Source organism: Myotis davidii, unplaced genomic scaffold, assembly GCF_000327345.1.
Source record: "Myotis davidii unplaced genomic scaffold, ASM32734v1 scaffold72, whole genome shotgun sequence".
NCBI classification, from domain to species: Eukaryota; Metazoa; Chordata; class Mammalia; order Chiroptera; family Vespertilionidae; genus Myotis; species Myotis davidii.
The window spans coordinates 1,785,191-1,804,342 of record NW_006284618.1 but is presented as its reverse complement, the minus strand read 5'-3'; the positions used below and the strand labels follow the sequence as shown (position 1 = coordinate 1,804,342).

The following is a 19,152-nucleotide window of genomic DNA, read 5'->3' as shown; positions in this document are numbered from 1 at the left end:
ACGAGTGACGTGCATGAGGCCACCGTCCGCTCCACGTGGGCCTGATGTCTGTGCCCTGCAGCTCTCGGCCGAAAACCCCCCCGTCTTCTCCCCGAGTGTCTGTGTGGTCGGCCTGGTGGGTGGACTGCACGGCCGAGCACCGTGCCAGATGCAGCCCCACTGGGCAGGGACACACGGCTGGACAGGCAGAAGCCAGAAACGTGACAAGTCTGCCCTGCAGGAGCGCACTGTGCCTCTTCGAAGTGCTGAGGGCAGGCGATGCTCACTGCTCCCCAACAGAAGCGATTTACCCTGAAGCAGAGAAGTTTAGCTTCGGGGCCCTTTACCTGCAGCCCTGGGAGCTAGAGAGTGTTCTTGGGGGCGGGACCACGCTTCCCAGGAAGCATTTCCAAATAGGCACATCCGTCCGTCCGTCCGTCTGTCCGTCATGTCGAGATCTCACAGGAAAGGACCTGCATTTTCAAGCTGCAGTCCTTTGTGGTGATTTCTTGGCCCATTTGCTTGTGTACCTAATAGTCTGTTCTTTTTAAAGAGAAGACACTCCCCCAGTTACTTATGCTTCGGCCCCCACAAAACCCTGATCTTCCCGACAGTCTCAAAAGGGCCTTCTCCCGAGGGACACCCCCCTCCCACCCGACCGCATCGAGCCCTTAGGAATATGGAGCCCGACGGCACCTTTAACTTCCCGTGATGAGCAGCCAAAGACCAAGGTCAGGGGTTCAGGGGCTTGCTGGGCTCCTTGTGGTTGGAGGAGGAAGTGAGGAAGGCCAATGCCCTGACAGCGTGTTGGGGCAGCCCCAGGGCCTCCGTGACGCCCACACTTCCATTGCGCGGTAGACACATGCAGCTACCCGGCCATCTCCTGACCTCTCTGGGCAATGATCTCTTGCACTGATTTAGGGGTAACCCTGACCCTGGCATCACTGGTTACGCTGCCAGGAAGGCCCTGTGGGCAACGGGAGCCAGCTCCGCAGGCAGAGCTGGAGGTGGTGCTGCCGCTGCCACCGGTGAGAGCGCAGGGACCCGAGCTTCTCCAGAGGGTCGGGCTGACCCAGTCTGTCAGCCACACAGGGTCCCCGAGTGCCCACTTTGTGCTCAGTGCACGGTCCACTCCCAGGACTCACAGACCAGCTCACCTGGCCAAGGGTGGGAGTGTAAGGCAGATGGGATGGAGGGCAGCTGAGTGTGGTGGCCTCGAAGGGAGGGCTCAGAGGGGCGGCCACAGCAGATTCATGGCGGAGGTGAGGTCTGACCGGGCCCTGGGGGTTACAAGGGATCTGACTGGGCCACAGGGAGGACCTTCCTTCGTTCGGCTCCCGGCTCTTGCCCACTGGGAGGTATTCTGAGAAGGCCTAGGGCAAATGGACGCTTCTCTGGACACATTTAGGATGACTGAGGACCCCAGGCACACAGCAGGCTCACAGAGACCAGAGTGGGGGGCCATGAGGCCAGGAAGTGCTGAGTGAGGGGCTCCAGCCCTTTCCCACGGTGCCCTGCTGCCTAGCCACCTCGGTCCCGGGTGTTACTTCCCTGGGTGAGCAACGTGCAGAAACAGCCCCTGAGAAACCCCACAGCCCTTCGGGAAGGGCAAAGCAGTTTGGGGGTAAGGGATCTTGACCCACATTTCCTTTGCTGTGCAAACGACTTTGCAGAAATGAGGCTGAAGGACTTTTAGAGGTCAGGACAGGAGAGGATGTTTTCCGACGCTGGCAGGACTCAGCCAGGGGCCCGGAGGGCTGTGCAGCTTTAATGAGGAAGAAAGGAAAACACACAAGCAACCCTGACCCAGACCTTGACTCTTTACGTCAAAAGCGAAAAAGGATAATTAACAAAATGAAATGTGCCTGGAGATGTGGAGGGGGGCCAGCCGGGCTCTGTCAATTCGATAATCCCCGGTCACGACCCGACCCGCGGGCCCACAGTGCGCGAGGGGGATGACGGCTGCTCACACGGGTTGCGAGCTGCTCTCGGGACCTGGAGAAGTGGGTGGGTTTTTTTCTGGTGAGTGGCTTGAATCCAGCCAGCTCTGCCACGTCCAGGTAGTCAGTCCCCCAGGGGAGCTCGGCCCAGTGCTGGGTGCAGGATGCTCACGGCGGGGAAGGTCCCTCATTCCTTGTGCGTGAGAGGCCAGGGTGCAGTGAGCCAACTTTCCGTCTTCCAGAATACCCTCCCATTCCACGGCTTCCAGGCCGCCCTCCTTTGCAATTGTGTTGGAAATATCTTGGCCTTGGAAGGTTTCTTCTCCCTGGTGAGGATTTCACTCCGTGGGGCTTGGGAGTGCAGGAGGGGCAGGAAGATTCAGGGAATCCAACAGCCCCCCCTCTCCCATAAAGTCATTTCTCTGCCCGAGGCCACACACAGGCACCGGGGACCTGCGTCACTGCCCACCAAGGGCAGAGTTTGGGGGCAGGGGCGTCCTCAGGAAGCCTATGGCTGACTCCTCTGGCTCCGGCCGCTCTAAGGAGAGGAACTCTGGGCAGGAAATACTATACACACATGGGAACGGGGTCAGAGCCAGAGCTGGCTCCACCAGCATCAAAGGAACATCCAACTTTCTGACCTGGAAGGTCACGAGAAAGGAAGAGGGACCCAGACGGGCATGCTCGGGCCTGCTGTGAGGAGCCCCAGCTGGCACACCAGTCTCCAGAACATCAGGAGGAGCCGGAAAAGAAAAAATCGGGCTTCGGGCAAAGAGAGATTGTTTTCCAGGAGGTTGGGGGCGGGGAAGGGAGGGGAGAGAAAAAGGTCTATTTGAAGGACAAGTACACAGTCACTTACAATGTTGTGTAGGGAGATCGTGACATGAGAAAATGCTAAGGACACCGGGCAAAGTGGCAGTCGGTGCCCAGGCTCAGGGCCCATCGCTGGAGAGGGGCTAGGAGAGACGGGCCGGCCGGTACATCCTCAGTTGGGCCCGCCTGCCCTCCCGGATCTACTCATCCATGAAGCACCTGGCAGGCTGATTTGGGGGGAATTTTGTCTTTGATTAACTTCGGAAGAAGTAATACCATGTTTGGTGCATAATAAGAGCTGCTCCTGGTTGCAGGTCTTATTACTATAGGTCAGGGGTCCTCAAACTTTTTAAACAGGGGGCCCTCAGACCGTTGGAGGGCCAGGCTATAATTTTTTTTTAAAAACTATGAATTCCTGTGCACACTGCACATATCTTATTTTGAAGTAAAAAAACAAAACGGGAACACTATATTTGTATTTGCATGTGGCCCGCGGGCCGTAGTTTGAGGACCCCTGCGTAGGTGGTGAGAGTGGGAGGCACTGTCAGACAGCACCTGGCCAGCCTACCTCCTCACTCCACCCAGTGACAGGAGGCCTGTGGCTGGGAGGGGAGTGGGAAGAGGACAGGCCTAGGGTCAGCTCCCCACCCTGGCTGCTCTGGGGCAATGCCTTCACCTCTTTGAGCCCCCATTTCTCATCATTTCAGCTGGTGGTTATGGGAGCTGAGTTAAACATGAAGTTCCGGGCACAGAGCAGTTGCTCAATAAAAGCCAGCTCTCATCTGTCTTGCCCAGGACAGCTAGTGAGCCCAAATGTGGCTTTGTTGTTGTTGTTTTATTTCCCCTCTCTCTGCTCCCTCCCCCCACCCCCACCGTGTGGCTTGAGAAAACTCCGTGGCAGGAAGTGGGAAGAGCCAGGGTGCATGGCCCGGCTGGCCCAGCTGCCCTTCCAGTCTGGCTCAGGAGGGGCTCAAGCAAGGGGGGCTCCAAGCTCACCAGTCTCATTGAGAACAGAGGCTGTTCTGGGGGCCGGGAGACAGACGAGGGCCAAGCCATCTTAGCAGAGATGAAAAGGGGGTCCAAGGCCAGTGGCTGGGATCCCAAACCCCACAGAGACAGGGCAGGCACTTGGAACAGAGGGAGGTGCCTAAGCCACCCATGTTCTGTGCCCTCGGTTGCCCTGGAAACCAAGGCTTGGTCTGATGGTCAGTCAGAAACCAAGGCTTGGGGGAGCTCTACATCAGCTACCCCTAGGCCACCGACCCCAGGAAGGGAGATCAGAGGACAAGCCTGACGCCTGCTCTTGGTCACACCATCTCCCCACAAGCCAGCATTTCTAAAAGGCATCGTGGCTGGGAAGTAGATAGTTATCCTGGCATTTTCCAAAGACGATGAGGTGGTCTCTGAAGGTAAAGGATATTGAGTCTCTCAGTGAAAAGGGACTAACTACCCTTTTATGTTCTCAAGCCTCCCAGCCTGAAGGAGAATGTCTCCGTGTGGTGCTGCCACCTTGCTAACGCATCTCTGATGCTCGCCAACCTCCTCCAAACAGAGAAAGGAGGCTTCAGGCTCAGAGCCCAGGCAGACAAGAGAATATAGCTAGAATTCACTAACCATTTTTCCAGCCATCTTTATGGACGACAAATCAATGCTGGCTTTCCAGATATGTTCCCGATACAAAGTTTCCTTTTCACACTCATTTTTATCTTCCGTTAAAAGATGGTTTGATTGAAAGAAAAGTGTTATGTAAATAATTGTAAGGGTGGTATGCAATTATAGCCCAAACAGTGAAGGCGCTTTGAGAATGACAGATGGCCGTGAGCCTCAGTGAACGTCATTATCAGCCCCATACTCAGATGGGCAAACTGAGGCTCCAAGGAGGCACAGCAGGAAAGTGGCAGAACCAGGTTCCATGTGAAACAGGACAAGGACTGAAGCTGCTGCCTGCCCCAGAGGCCGGGGATTGTCCCCCTCTGAGAAGCAGCCAGCCAGCTCAGGCTAGCTCAGCCTCCTGTGCTGCTGCCTGGGTGAGGAAGGGGAGTAATTATTGTTTCCTTTCATTCAAACTCTTCACTTTGTAAAACGTGGATGTTTTCCGGAGGGCCAAACAAGCTCCAGGAATAGGTTTTCATTTGTGCAGGAACTCGGGCTGATGGGTAATTCCCCCCCTGCCCCCCTTAACAAGAACAAACTTCCCTGCCTTACCCTGTCATTGTTACAGAAACAAAGAGGCATGTGGCTGTGCAGGCCCAGGGAACAATATGCTGCGAGGGGACCTCCTGCAAGAAATGCTCTCCAAGGGCTGCCCGCCAGGGCGGGGCCTTCCCAGCATCCTCCACAGAACATGGGCTGCTCCAGCACCTGTCCACCTCACTGTCAGAAGAAACCCACACAGGCCCTTTCAGCAGTACCTCCCCCAGGTCTGAGCTCCCCTGGACTCCACTGGCACCGCCTGCCAGGCCATCGTGGTTGGGGTGGAGCAGCTCAAAGCTGGAGACCAGGTACAGTTGCTCACGGGCCTAATTAAAATGAACCACAGCAGGGTGTCCTGCGAACAATGCTGCCAAAGCAGGATACTCAGGGGCTCCGCGGAAGCCTGACTCCACTATTCTAAACCAGCCTCTTGCCTTCCCCAACCTCGGTTGCCTGATCTGTAAAATGGGTACACTAATACCCATTTTAGGAAGATCCAAGACCAGGTGTGTAAGATGGCACTGCAGTGCTGGGCACAGACGGCCTAAAGAAGCTTGTCAGATCAACCAGGAGAAGGGCTGGCATATTGCTGAAGGAGCAGGTCTGGCCCAAGTGTTCCCAACAGGCAACTGGGCTTTGGTTCTCGACAGAAAGACCGATTCATGGGCTTGCACTATGTGCACTACGATTTGTTTACTTTGTCCCCATATACACCCGGCTCCCCCACAAAGCGAGGCCTCTTACAAGGCCAGGTAAGACAAAGTAAAAACAAGTCATTTAAAAACAAGCTAAAAAAAAACCCAACTGAATTTCGTAAAAATTTAAAATCTTTATGCTTGCAAGGACACCACCAAGAAGGTAAAAAGAAAACCCACAGGATGGGAGAAAATATTTGCAAGTCACATATCTGATAAGGAACTTGTATCTAGAACATACAAAGAACTCTTAAAATTCAACACGAGGAAGATAAACAATCCCATTTAAAACCGGGCAAAGGATTTGCGAAGGATTTGCATAGACCTTTCCCCAAAGAAGACATGCAAATGGCCGATAAGCGCCCGCAAAGGCATTCAACATCATTAGTCATTAGGGATATGCAAATCAAACCTCAGTGAGATACCACTTCACACCCACTGGGATGAATAAAATAAAAAAGACAGAAAATGTCAAGTGTGGAAGAGGATGTAGAGAAATAGGACCCTTCATACACTGTTGGTGGGAATGCCAACTGGTGCAGCCACTTTGAAAACAGGCCGGCAGGTCCCCATGTGATTAAACATCAAGTTACCATCTAACCCTCAATCTCACTCCTAAGTATAACCTCAAAAGAAATGAAAGCATATGTCCATGCAAAAACTTGTGCATGAATGTTCATAGCAGCATTACTCATAATAGCTAAAAAGTGGAAACAACTCAAGTACCCGTCAATTGTTGGGAAGAGAAATAAAATGTGGTATCCATACAATGGAACATTATTCAGCCACATAAAGGAATGAGGTACTGCCACATGCCACAGCAGGGATGAACCTTGAAGACACGCTAAGGGAAAGAAGTCAGTCACAAAAGTCCACGCATTGTATGATTCTATTTGTGTGAAATGTCCATCATAGGCAAATCCATAGAAACAGAAAGCAGATTAGTCGTTGCCAGGAGCTGGGAGGAAAAGGGACAGAGAGAGTGGCTGCTAATGGGTGCAGAGTTTCTATTGGGGGTGATAAAATGTCCTGGAATCAGATAATGGTGCACGCTGTACAACTCCGAACATTTTAAACACCACTGAACTGTACACTTTGAAAGGGTGAATTTTATGGTATGTGCATGATATCTCCATACAGCCAGTACTTTAAAAGGAAGTCTGTGGTGACGAATGATCTCAGTATATAATACTGCTTTCAGGATCATTTATTATCATCATCAATATTTCCCAGCCAGAGCATCCCTGCCGCTGAACACCTGTCACCTGTATCACTCCGATCTGCAGGCACCTGGGAGGTGAGCTGCCCAGATCTCTATAGAGCCCAGCACATGTATCTGATTCCATTTGGGGGTCCCTGGGCAGCTCCTCGGAGCAGACAAGCCTGAAAATAGCTGTGAGACATGTCATGCTCCCCAGCCGGTGTGGCTCAGTGGTTGAGCGTTGGCCTATGAACCAGGAGGTCACGGTTCGATTGCTGGTCAGGGCACATGCCTGGGTTGCGGGCTCGATCCCCAGTATGAGGTGTGTAGGAGGCAACCCATCAATGATTCTCTCCCATCACTGATGTTTCTCTCTCTCTCTCTCCCTCTCCCTTCCTCTCTGAAATCAATAAAAATCGTCAATACAAAAAAAGAAGTGCCATGCTCCTGGCTGTCTCACCAGCCCGGAGACTGGCCTCCTACACAGACAATGCTTTCAGCTGGGGGGGCGGGGGATGAGAACACGGAGAGGTAGCAATACTCCACGTGCCTCCCAGAATCCCCCAGCCTGCCTTGAGCAACATGTATACAAATAAATAAAACCCACGATTCTTTTAAAAAAAATTTATTGATTGATTTGAGAGAGAGAGATTTGCTATTTCACTTATTTATGCATTCATTGGTTGTCTTGTATGTGCCCTGACTGGGGATGGAACCCACAATCTTGGGGTATCGGGACGATGCTCTAACCAACTGAGCGACCCGGCCAGGGCTCCCATGATCCTTTATCTGATTAGGCAGTATCGGCTAGCAGAGACAGAGCAGTAGTCTTCATCCTTCTCGGCCACCGCCCTTGGTCGGGAGAGTGGACTGGGAGAGGAAGTGGCTGTCGCTCTGGGCCAGGGCAGCTAAGGCTTATGTGCCTCTGTCATGCTTCTCTCCCCCTTTGGAGATTACCATGTGACAACATCTTTAAGACTGTGGAGCCACACAAGCGGCCCAGGAGAGATGAAGACACAATCGGGCTGTGCATGAGAAAGCAAGACATCTCCGTGGCGGGAAGCCCTGAGGCCTGGGTTCGTGTGTCCTGGCCGCGGGCATTCATCATCCTGACTACTGCATTGCCTTTTAACGAGTGCGGCCTCTCTGGCCAGCCCTCCGTGGCGGGGCCCCTCCGGACCCCCCTTTGGCCTCTCACACCCCCAGCTGGAATTCGTTTCTGAATGATTTCCTCACTCAGCAGCCTGATTCTGAAAGTGCAGACCAGGGAGGGGACTGTCAGAGCGAGTGGCTGATACCTACCAGCCCCTGGCTCTGTCCTCGCTGGTGTTTATGTCGCCCACCACTCACTATCCTGCGTCATCAAGCGGTTGAGTCAGGTTAGTTCCCAAGGCCGTGTGCCAAGGAGCCAAATCTGGCTTCCAACCCAGGTGTACCAGGGGCTAAAACTCACCTTCTCACAGCGCCTGCTGCCTTTGTCTTCGCTCTCCCACAGCTTCCAGCCTGTCCCCAAGCCCACCCGGCTGCGTCCTCTAACGCCCCCTGAGCAAGGCTTCCCGGGTGTGGGCATTGGATGCAGGATTCGGGCAGCATCCAAGGAGGGGACTTTGTGGGTCTGAAGAGCATCATCGCACGGAGGTCGAGAGTTCAACTCTGAGCTTAAGCTTTGACTCTGAGAGGAACGTTCCCAGCAAACAACCAGACACTGGGGGACACAGCCAGCCAAGCACCAGCTCCCCAGAAAGAGACCTGAGGTAGGAGAGGTGAGGGCCCGTGAGGAAGCTTCCCAGGCCCCCCTCACTGCCTCCATCAAACCGACTGGCAATGAATGAGACTGTGTCTAGGGCTGTGCTGGGCAGGGGACACTCAGAGCAGATGCTGTCATCTCCGCCCCGTGAGCTAATGACCCTCCTCCTACGCTCTCTGTCTTTCCTGGGCACCTGCACCCACTCAGGGACCAGCTCCCAGATTGGGTCAACCCACAGCCCCTGCAGCAGGTCCCTGGATGGTCTCCTGCCTCCAGTCTCCCCTCTCCTTTTTCCTCCGTGTGGTCAGCGGGATCACCCTAGACCAGTAGTTGGCAAACTGCGGCTTGCGAGCCACACGTGGCTCTTCGGCCCCTTGAGTGTGGCTCTTCCACAAAATACCGACTTCTGCCCATGGGCCACGAAGTTTCAATCGCACTGTACATGAGCGCCCGCACGTGGTATTTTGTGGAAGAGCCACACTCAAGGGGCCAAAGAGCCGCAGTTTGCCGACCACTGCCCTAGACTGTCAATGGCATGCAGAGCCCCAGCAGCCCCCACTGCCTTTGGGATGATGTCAAAGTCCCGACAAGGTTTTCCTGGCCCTGCCGCCCAGAGGCCCGGCCCCTCTACTGTCCACTCCTGCAAAACTGACCTCCCACACCCGCCCCCCTCGACACCAGGGTTCCTTGGCCTTGGCACTGCTGACATGTGGGCGAGGTCACAGGGGTGTTTCCTGGTCAGCATGATACGGTCCCCCCTTTGGAAAATGGTCCCTGGAGCCGAGACACCTGCGCTGCATCTTACGAGGCCCAAGGTAAGGACAAGCTGGGCTTGGGGACAGTAGCCTCAGCCACTAGCTGCCCCTCGCTCCCCAGCACCTGGGGCGTCTGCAGGACCGAGAGGGAAGCCGGCTCCCGAGAGAGCAGCCACAGGAAAGCGGGGAAGGCGGTGCAAAATTTATTGGCGGAAAACAGTCGGCCCACGGGGCCACTTTGACCACCGGCCCCAGCCCTGGGGCCATCACATATGGTGTGGTTTAAATGTTAAAAACGGAGGAGCACGTGAGAAAAAACTGTTGGCAGCTCTGAGGGCCTGTAAAACTGTCTGAGCTACGAGAGGCTGGGCCTGCCCAGGAGGTGGAGGCAGCCCTGAGAGGGGCAGGCGGCCTGGAGGGCCCAGACTGGGGGTCCACTGGCAGAGACTGGTGGATGAGGCTGGCCAAGTGGGGAGAGAGGGTAGCCCAGAGCAGCCCTCGGATAGGCAGAAAGAGTTGGCGAGGCCAGGCAAAGAGCCCCTTCATCCTCGCTGAGATCAGCCAGGCCGCAGACCTGCGGGATGGGGCAGGGCGGCAGCGAGGGGGCAGGCGTGGGAGACAGTGCACCACAGGGGACCCAGGACTCCTGGGTCACCCCAACCCGGGCTCAACCCCAGCTGTGTGACCTGGGACCGGGGCAGCCCCTCCAGAGCCTCCCCACCCTCCCCTAAGGCAGAGCCAACAGAAGCACATCACACGGTGACAGCAAAGACTAAGTGAGACGGCACCAGCACACAGTGGGTCCTCAATACACGAAGGCTGCTACTGTCTGCAGGGAACCCAAGCAGGTGGGCAGCCCCGAAGGAGACGGCGGGCAAAGCTGAGCCGCCGTGGCGGTGGAAGCTGCCCGCGCTGTTCCAGTAGCTGCACCTGCAGCAGGCTCCTCCCTCCCGGCCACGCAGCCTGTACACGGCTGTCTGTCTCTCAACTCTCTCTGGAGGCTGAACTCCATCACAGAGAACATCGAGGTGGCGTCTGGCTCCGGTAGGCACCCAGTCAGTGAGCTGTCATTCTGAAAGCCACGGGGCGAAGGGGCTACTGTGGGTTAAACCCCTCGAGTCATGTGGACGCCTTCACAAGGGGCTGCAGGCTTTCAGCAGCCCAGCTGCTGCTGGAGGAGCTGCTGGCCTGGATTCTGTCCACCTCCCACCCCCTGCCCCCCATCTCCCGAGTAGAGTCCACCAGTTACCTGCACACCTGGCTCAGGCTGCCCCAGCCTCAGTGCCGTCGCCCACAGACACAGGCCCTGGGGTTAGCACCCCAGGTGGCAGGCAGGGAGGGCCTTTTGAGTCAAGCTCATGAAGGATCAACTGATTAATACTCTTAGGTGGGTCAGGGGCCACCTTTCTTTAGGGGCCAGATGTCCCACCCTGGGAGTCTCTACGCATCGTCCGCAACACACACCTCTCCCTGCCTACAAGTGTCTCCTCTGCTTCTCGCTTGGTTCTTGTCTTGCAAACAGCCTGTCCCTCCCTCCGTGTGAGCTGGGAGAGGGCACAGTCCGTGACTGTCCAGTTGGCAGGGACCCTCTGCGATGAACGGGTCAAGCCTCACCCGTTTTACAGCAAAGAACACTGAGGCTTGGGCAGAGGACAACCAAGGTCTTATTTCCTGGCCTCCGTGCCTGTGTGTGGCCCCTCCTGCCACACTGTGTGAGGGATGGACAGCCAGGACCCCATCACACAGGCCACGGTGCCTTTACTCCACCAGCAGCCTGGACATGAGGAGCACGCTTCCTGGGGGGCTGGCGCCCACAGAGTCCGGGTCCTGGGGGGACGGGGGATGTAGCTACCGCTGCCCACAGGGTACAGGATGCACGCAAAGCTGTCTGCGTGATGGTCTCATCGCAGGCTCTCAGGGCCTCCGGGAGGTGGTCTAGGGGGAGGGCCACTTTTCAGAAAGGGGGTCTGAGGCCCAGAGGAAACATGACTGCGTGGGTGGCAGAGCTGGGATGAAAACCCAGCCCCCAGGCCAGCTCCTTCGACATGGACGGAGAACACATTCATCTGTCAAACTGGGGTAAGAAGACACAAGTTCCAGGGACCAAGGCCACCAGGGCCCTGGGGGGAATGGCAGGGGGTGGCACTGCCTCTCTTCCTTCAGCCACGAGGGGGTGCTCCTGAGGTGGGGTCAGGGCGGCCCCTCACCCTCCGTTCACTCGGATACCTACTTCAGAATACTCTGCATTCTGTTATGTGCTCAACTGACATTGCCTTTGCCAACACAGCCTCGGCCACCCTCTTCCCCTCCCATCTCCTCCAAACCCTTCCCTGCCACACGGACCCTCACAACCACCCGCTGGCCTGGCCTGGGCACCCGTCGGTCCTGCCAGGCATGGGCACTCTCTGGGGAAGGACGAAGATTCTGGATCTCTGGAGACCCATGGCAGCCACACGGCCCAGCACAGGTCTGGGGGCCCATATTCCTGGATCAGGCCCCCCAGTCCTCCTGCTGTGGGGTGTGGGCGGCCTCTTACCTTAGGGGTGAGGTACTTGGTCATAATTTCCTTCCCTTTTTCTCCCAGTTTTTCATCTGGAGTAACTTCATATTCTGCCTAAAACAGAAGAAGGAAAAGGACAGTAAGAGATTTGCTCGTGAGCATCTTAAAGTGACGGAACCTTCGGGGCCCTAAGAGAAGATTCCCTGGAGTGGCCCATCCCCTCCTGCAGGGCAGGGAGCTGAGGCCCAGGGAGGGCAGAAGGCCCGGCATCCCGTCCAGCCCGCTCTGCACCATCGTGGACACGTGCCTGGGACAGCGGCTTTCCCTCGGGCCGCACATCAGAATCCCTGGGGAGCCAACACTGGTGCTCGGGCCTCACCCACCCCACCCGAGTCAGACCTTCTGGCGACAAGGGCCGGGCATCCAGGCAGCTGAGGTTGAGATGCCAGGAAGCCGGGCTGAGAACCACCAGCACAGATAAATCAAAGGAAGTCACTGGAAAATAACAAGCCACCGGAGTGGGAGGCCCACCCCGAGAGGCTGCCTCTGGTCACTCGGACCTTCCAAGCTGGGTGACCTTAGACAACTTCCTTGACCTCTATGAAATGCACATGGAAAAAGCACGGGCTCTGGGGCGCCTGTGCAGCGAACGTGAGAAAGCTCTTAGCCCAGAGCTGGGCACCTAGTAAATACCCAGTTAACAGTTGCCATAATGATTGCCATTGTTCGGATTACACTTTGTAAGAGAAAACAGTAATATGGATGCCTAACCTTTGGCAATTTTTCAGCTTACAAAGTGAGCACACAGAGGTTTTTCAGATGCTTGTATCTGAACCTCCAAAGAGCCTAGGAAATGAGTGGGAGGATGGGGGTTACCCTTACTCCCCCTTCACCCACCTGTGAAGAGCAGGGGGGAAGGGGGTTCAGTGGAGTTGCCCGGGGGAGGTGGCAGGGCTGGGACTTGGACCTCCCAGCCCAGAGCACTTTCTCAGCACCACCAAGGAATTTAAAACTCGAGGCGGCAGACCAAGCCAGTGGGCCCCGGCCCTGATGAAGCGAGGCCTCTGACAGGCGGCCTTCGTATTTCCCTTGACCCCGAGGGGCTCCTTCACTGCCCAGGGCGCCCTTGCCAAGTGCATAAGGGCCTGGAGCTGACAAGAAGCCTGGGTGAGCTCGCCTGTCTCCTGTGGACACGGAACTGATTACAAGTTGTTTACAACCATTTCAACATCTCCCACTCCAGGATTTGTCAATCTCGGCCCCAAAGCACAGCTATTTCAGAGGAGACAGAGACGATGACATCAGCACAGACGACCGAAACTCACCCCCACCCCCTGCTCCCCCTCTGCAGAGTTAGATGCCCCAGACCTTCCCACTCCATTCCAGGCAACCTCTGGAGCCCACGTCTAGGGCCAGTTTCTCCCCAGACCCTCCCAGAAGACCCTCCCAGAAAAAGGGAAGCTCGGGCAGCACTTGGGACACCCACAGCACATTTCCATCCAAAGTGAGTGAGTTTCCGCTCGTGACCATTTCTCTTCTAAAGGAGGATCAAGATAAAGTGATTTTCTCCAAGGAAGGAACATGGACACTACGATCATTTGAGTCACAGGACTATGGATGGTGGGTCTGGAAGGAATCCAACCCACTCGGAGCTACACGAGCTGGACACGAGGCTCAGAGAGGTCAAGGCCTGGCCTAAGGTCACACAGCTGGTCGCAGCACAGCCAGCACAGAGCTCCGTCCTCCTGACCTCTGTGGGCCGCGGCCTCCTCACCTCTCTGCGAAGGCCAATGCCCCTCGCCATTGGGATGAGCCTGGTGGGACTGGTCATGTCTTGATGATTTGATTCATGATGTCTTGAGACCATTTAAGGAGAGAAGGTAGCTCTTTTCTTCTTGAGTTTTTCCTGTTACCTTCTCCCACTATGCTCCCCAACAATCCCCCTAACTGATACTCATGTGAGCACACACCTCCACACAGTATGGAGTAGATTATGGACTCACCCTGAGAGGTGGGTATTATTATTCCCAATTTACAGATGAAGCAACTGAGGCTCTCAGGGGCCAAATACAACTAGTTCAAATACAATTAAGCCGGCAAGCAACAGGGCTGGGAGCTGAGTCTAGAGTGCAAATGACCACCCCCCGCTTTTCCAAGGTGAAGGAGAGAAGCAGCAGCGTGTCTGCTGCTCTGGATGCCTCACCTAGTGGTCTGGCACCATGGGAATTTACCCAGACTGCTTTGCAAGGCTCAGACCACCTTTTGGGGTAACTCAATCCCATGCAGAACCCGGGATTTGCACTGTCCCAAAATATATCTGTGAAGGCGGCTCTATTTAACCTCATAGAGGCCTAAGACTCACTAATCAGCCTCAATAACCGGCTGAAAATATTCTTGCTCTAGGTACTGAAACCCACGTGAAAACAAAATAACATCACTTTCAGGTCAGCTGCCTCCCAGCAGAGCCTGGCTGGGCGGCGGGGCGCCGCAGTTCCACAGGGAGGCAGCCGGGAGCACGCGGGGACAGGCATCCCGGCCCGGGATCAAAAGGCCTTTCTCCGAGAGTCCACGTCAGGTCACCACCACTTGAAGAGCATTTGTGTTGAGAGGCAGAAGACCAACCGGTGGCTTCCAGGGCGCTTTCCACGCTGATTAAGTCACCTGGAGTGACAGGCCCTGTCTCCACAGTGACCCCCCACCCCCACTCCACACACACATACACCAGGAGGGGCTCATGGGAGACACGTCTAAGAGGCCACCTGCAGAGAGGAGGCACCCTGGCAGCTCCGCTGTGGGCAGAGCTCAGGCAGCTCCCACTACCTGAGGCGGGGACCCCCCGGAAACCCACTGCTGTGGGCACACCTTTGCCCAGGGAGTGGTCGAAAGCTGCAGAAATCACCCTAAACCAGAAAACATAAGCAGCAGAGCAGAGGTTGGGCTGCCAGCCTAGGCCCGTGGTCAGCAAACTGTGGCTCGCGAGACACATGCGGCTCTTTGGCCCCTTGAGTGTGGCCCTTCCACAAAATACCACATGTGGGCACATGTACAGTGCGATTGAAACTTTGTGGCCCATGCGCAGAAGTTGGTTTTCGGCCTGGGCGAGTCTATTTTGAAGAAGTACTGTTGATATTTGGCTCTGTTGACTAATGAGTTTGCCGACCACTGGCCTAGGCCATCACAATGAGAGCCGGCAGGGAAAGGGCAGCCACAATGGCTTCAGTGACAAGAGAGGTAACCACTCCAAGGATGCCCCCATGACCTCCATCTGTCAGCTCCCTCCTACCAGAGAGGGTGCTGGGACTTGTCCCCACCCCTACAGAGGGGACACATACCATCCTCTCTGCTGGATGCCCATCGGAAACCTGCTGCTGCCCACAGCTCAACCCTAACAGCCAGCGCCCCAAAGAGCACCTAGGCCAGTCCACGCGGAGGGTGTTTCTCTTCCCCAGATACATCCAGGGGCCCATTGACAGAAGCACCTGCTCTTGGCACTGTGGTTTATGCCACAGCGAGTGCCGTGGGAAGAAGATGCTGCTCCAACACAGAGCAAAATGCTACCCTGCGTTGAAGGCAAAGGGACTGTGTATGTGCCTGCGGCTGCCAGAGAGAAAAAACACCCGTGTGTGTCCTCGTTGATAAGCTAACGTGTCACTCTTCTGGCCTGTTCCTACTGAGCCACCGACTTCAGAGGACACCGGTGAAACAGGTCCTCTCTCATAAGACACGTTTCCCTCGGAGGGTGTTTAAGAGCTGCTGGGAGGGATCTGCCACGTTTCCAAAGAAACTGGTTTAAAGAGCAGAGAGTCAGCCTGGCTGGTGCGGCTAAGTGGTTGTGCACTGACCCGTGAACCAGGAGGCCACAGTTCAATTCCTGGTCAGGGCACATGCCTGGGGTTGTGGGCTCGATCCCCAGTGTGGGGCGTGCAGGAGGCAGCCGATCGATCATTGATATTTCTCTCTCTCTCTCTCTCTCTCTCTCTCTCTCCCTCTCCCTCTCCCTCTCCCTCACCCTTTCTCTCTAAAATATAAATATAGGGAGGGAGGGAGGGAGCACACGCTGGATGGACCTCTCTCGGCCTCTAGCTTTAGCTTCACTTCCTTCTCCCGGGAGACCTTCTCATGCCCCGACAGGAAGGTGAAGTCAGAGATGCTATGAGGTCTGGCCACCTCCGGCCTCTAATTACCGATGTGGTCAGCTTTTCCAGAGTCCTCACAGCAGGGACCAGTGACGTGCTGGTTGGCAGCGCTGCTCACCATGGCCCTTTCTGGAGAAATACCCGCTCTGCCCACGTTGGCCTTGGTGTCCTGCCTGTGCTGACCATGTGGGCTGGGGGAGGGGGGCTCTCCATTTGCCCCTCCAGAGCCAGTCCCCACCCTGCTGCTGGCTCCCCCCGGCCTGGACACCATGGTTCTTGCACCTCCCCCGCTTTAAATAAATATATATTTTTATTGATTTCAGGGAGGAAGGGAGAGGGAGAGAGAGACAGAAGCATCAATGATGAGAGAGAATCATTGATTGGCTGCCTCCTGCATGCCCCCACTGGGGATGGAGCCTGCAGCCCGGCATGTACCCTGACTAGGAATCAACCATGACCTCCTGGTTCATAGGGTGACGCTCAATCACTGAGCCATGCCGGTAGGGCCCTGCACCCCCTTTTGAAGACCCAGCTCCGCCTGAGCAGACGGTTCTTTGATCTGGGTCTGGGTCAGGACCAGAGAAAGACGGGAGGGAAGAGTGGACCGCTGGCCACGCTGGTTATAGACTGAGAAGCAGGAGGAACAACCGAGGCCTCACCCACCCGCTGGCCATGCGTGTGAGTTGGAAACAGACCAAGGTGACAGATGCCTGTGGCCCCAGCATCTTGACATAACTTTTGAGAGATCTGGAGTCAGTAGCACCTCAGTAAACCATTTCCAAATCTTTTTTTTTTTTTTGAAATTCTTAAATTTTTTTTATTGTGATGAAAAACATACAATTTTCCATCTTTTTTAAAAAAAGAAAATTATAGTTCACATTCAATATTATCCTATATTAGTTTCAGGTGTGCAACATAGTGGTTAGACAATCATATACTTTACAGAGTGGCCCCCCCGGTATTTCAAGTACTCCCCTGGCCCATACATAGCTATTACAATATTATCCCCCCCCCCAGCACGTGCCCTCACCCCCTAGTATCTGTGTCCATTAGTAATGCTTATATGCATGCATACAAGTCCTTTGGTTATTACATATGTGTCCTTATCACCACTAAAAAAGATATTTCTATTGATTTTTAGAGAGAGAGGAAGGGAAAGGGAGAGAGAGAGAAACACCAATCTGAGAGCAGAACATTGATCAGTTGCCACTGGAAATTGAGCCAGCTACCCTGGCATGTGCCCTGACCAGGAATTGAACCGGCAACTTCTCGGTGCATGGGATGATGTCCAACAGAGCCACACCAACCAGGGCAAGTACGTCCACTGGTGCTGTGTTACATATAGAAATTTTTTGATATTTGCAACCATAGTAAAACAAAGACTTATATTTTTGCTATTTATTTTATATATTTAAATGCCATTTAACTAAGAAAAATCAACCCAAAAAATGAGTTCGCGTGTCACCTCTGACACGCGTGTCATAGGTTCACCATCACTGGGCTAGGGCAACTATGTCCATTTTTAAGAATTCCATGGCAAGACCCTATGGGCCTGTGCAGGTTGACACTAACCTAGAACCCCTTCTGATCCCATGACCAGACCAGCTGGGCAAATCCTCTTTGCCCTCCAGGAGCCAAATCCAGCCATAGCCCCCATTTAGGTCACTGACTCTATGTCTCGGTGGGAAGGGGAGGAGGAGTCCGTCTCAGGTTCCCAGGAGCCCCTCGACAAGCACGGCGAAGGCTGAGTTACCCTGCGGTCTGAGGAGGTGCACAGACAGTCTGCTGCCCCCCGCACCGGGGCCCCCTAAAGCAGCCCGTCTCCTGCGGACTCAAGACGCGCCGACATCGGAACTGTGCCGAGCACCGGCCTTTCCCGAGGGCGAGGTCAGAGCCCGACAGGACGGGTTATTTTTAATAAACTCCACTTGGCAGGAATTCAGGCAAGAGATGGGCACAGTGAGGACAGCGCTGGCTGAGCCAGGGGGCACTGGGCGGGATGTGACACCCAGGACAGGGCCACCCTCTCCCTCCTCGGAGTTCCCGTCCGGATGGAAGGAAAAAGAAAAACGTATTTCAGACGAGCATCATGCCAGCCCTGGAAAACTCAATAAAGGCTTCGTGCGTAAAAGGTGTTTCCAAAGGCCGGCCACTTGACGTCAAGATGGGCGATGAAAAGGCCTCGCTAATTCCCAGGGATGCAGACAGGACGCGGGGGTTCGGGGCGGCCTCTCTGAGTGGCAGCTTGGTCGGGGAGTGCGTAAAGAGCATCTGTCATGTCGACACCGGAGCCACGCTCACATCTCCTTTCCAACTGAAAAATCCCCAGTGCCGGCCTAGCCACAGGGAGCGTCCGCATGACGAGAATGAGCATGGGCATCCACGGGCTGCTTTCTTCTCCTCAAACTGACTGAGCATCTAACGAGTCCCGCGGCTGGAAAATTCCACTGGCTCCTGGGTTAGCCTCGCCTGCTCCGCCTCATCAATCCCAGACAGGTCCCCCAGCTGCCGACGCTCCGTCTTTCCAAAAGGGGCGCCTTGGTCCAGGGCTCGCCCTGGGTTTCGTGCCCTCTCCATCCACATGCCTCTCCTTGGTGAGCTCACCCGGCCCACGGCTCCAAGTACCAGCTGCATGTGGACAACTCCCCAGTTTTTGCTTCCAGCCCAGACCCTTCTCACAAAGTTCAGCCTCGAACACCCTCCTCTCCTCACGCATCTCTGCTTGGATGTCTGATGGGCGTCTCTAGCTGAGTGTACCCCCCAAGCGAGCCTCCCTCAGCTGCCCTCTGACTCCATCCTCCCAGTGGCTCTGGTCAACACCTTTAAGTCATCTGCACATCTTCTCTCTCCCTCCTCCTCCCCCAAATATATCAGAAATACTGTGAACTCTTGCCCTGGCCAGGTGGCTCAGTTGGTTGGAGGGCCATCTTGTACATCAAAAGGTTGTGGGTTCGATCCTTGGTCAGGGTGCATACAGGAGGTGGCTGGTCGGTGTCTCTCTCTCTCTCTCTCTCTCTCTCTTCGCCTCTCTAAAAATTAGTTAAAACATATCCTTGGGTGAGGATTAAAAACAAAAGAAATACTGTTAACTCTGCTTTTAAAACATGCCCCAAATCCAACCGCTCTCACCACTGTGGGATGCTGCCATGTGCCTGTGCCACCATCAGCTCTCACCTGGACTGCAGCCGCCTCC

The 19,152-nt window shown here is 55.2% G+C and overlaps 1 protein-coding gene across 1 annotated transcript in view; it reads right to left on the bottom strand.

The window, feature by feature from the left end:
* Positions 1-19,152, bottom strand: part of LOC102758601 (G protein-coupled receptor kinase 5) — a 104,113-nt gene that overhangs the window by 25,833 nt on the left and 59,128 nt on the right. The window contains exon 4 of the mRNA XM_015572476.1: positions 11,860-11,937. Coding sequence (XP_015427962.1) covers positions 11,860-11,937 — 78 coding nt within the window. The remainder of the gene's footprint in view (positions 1-11,859; positions 11,938-19,152) is intronic.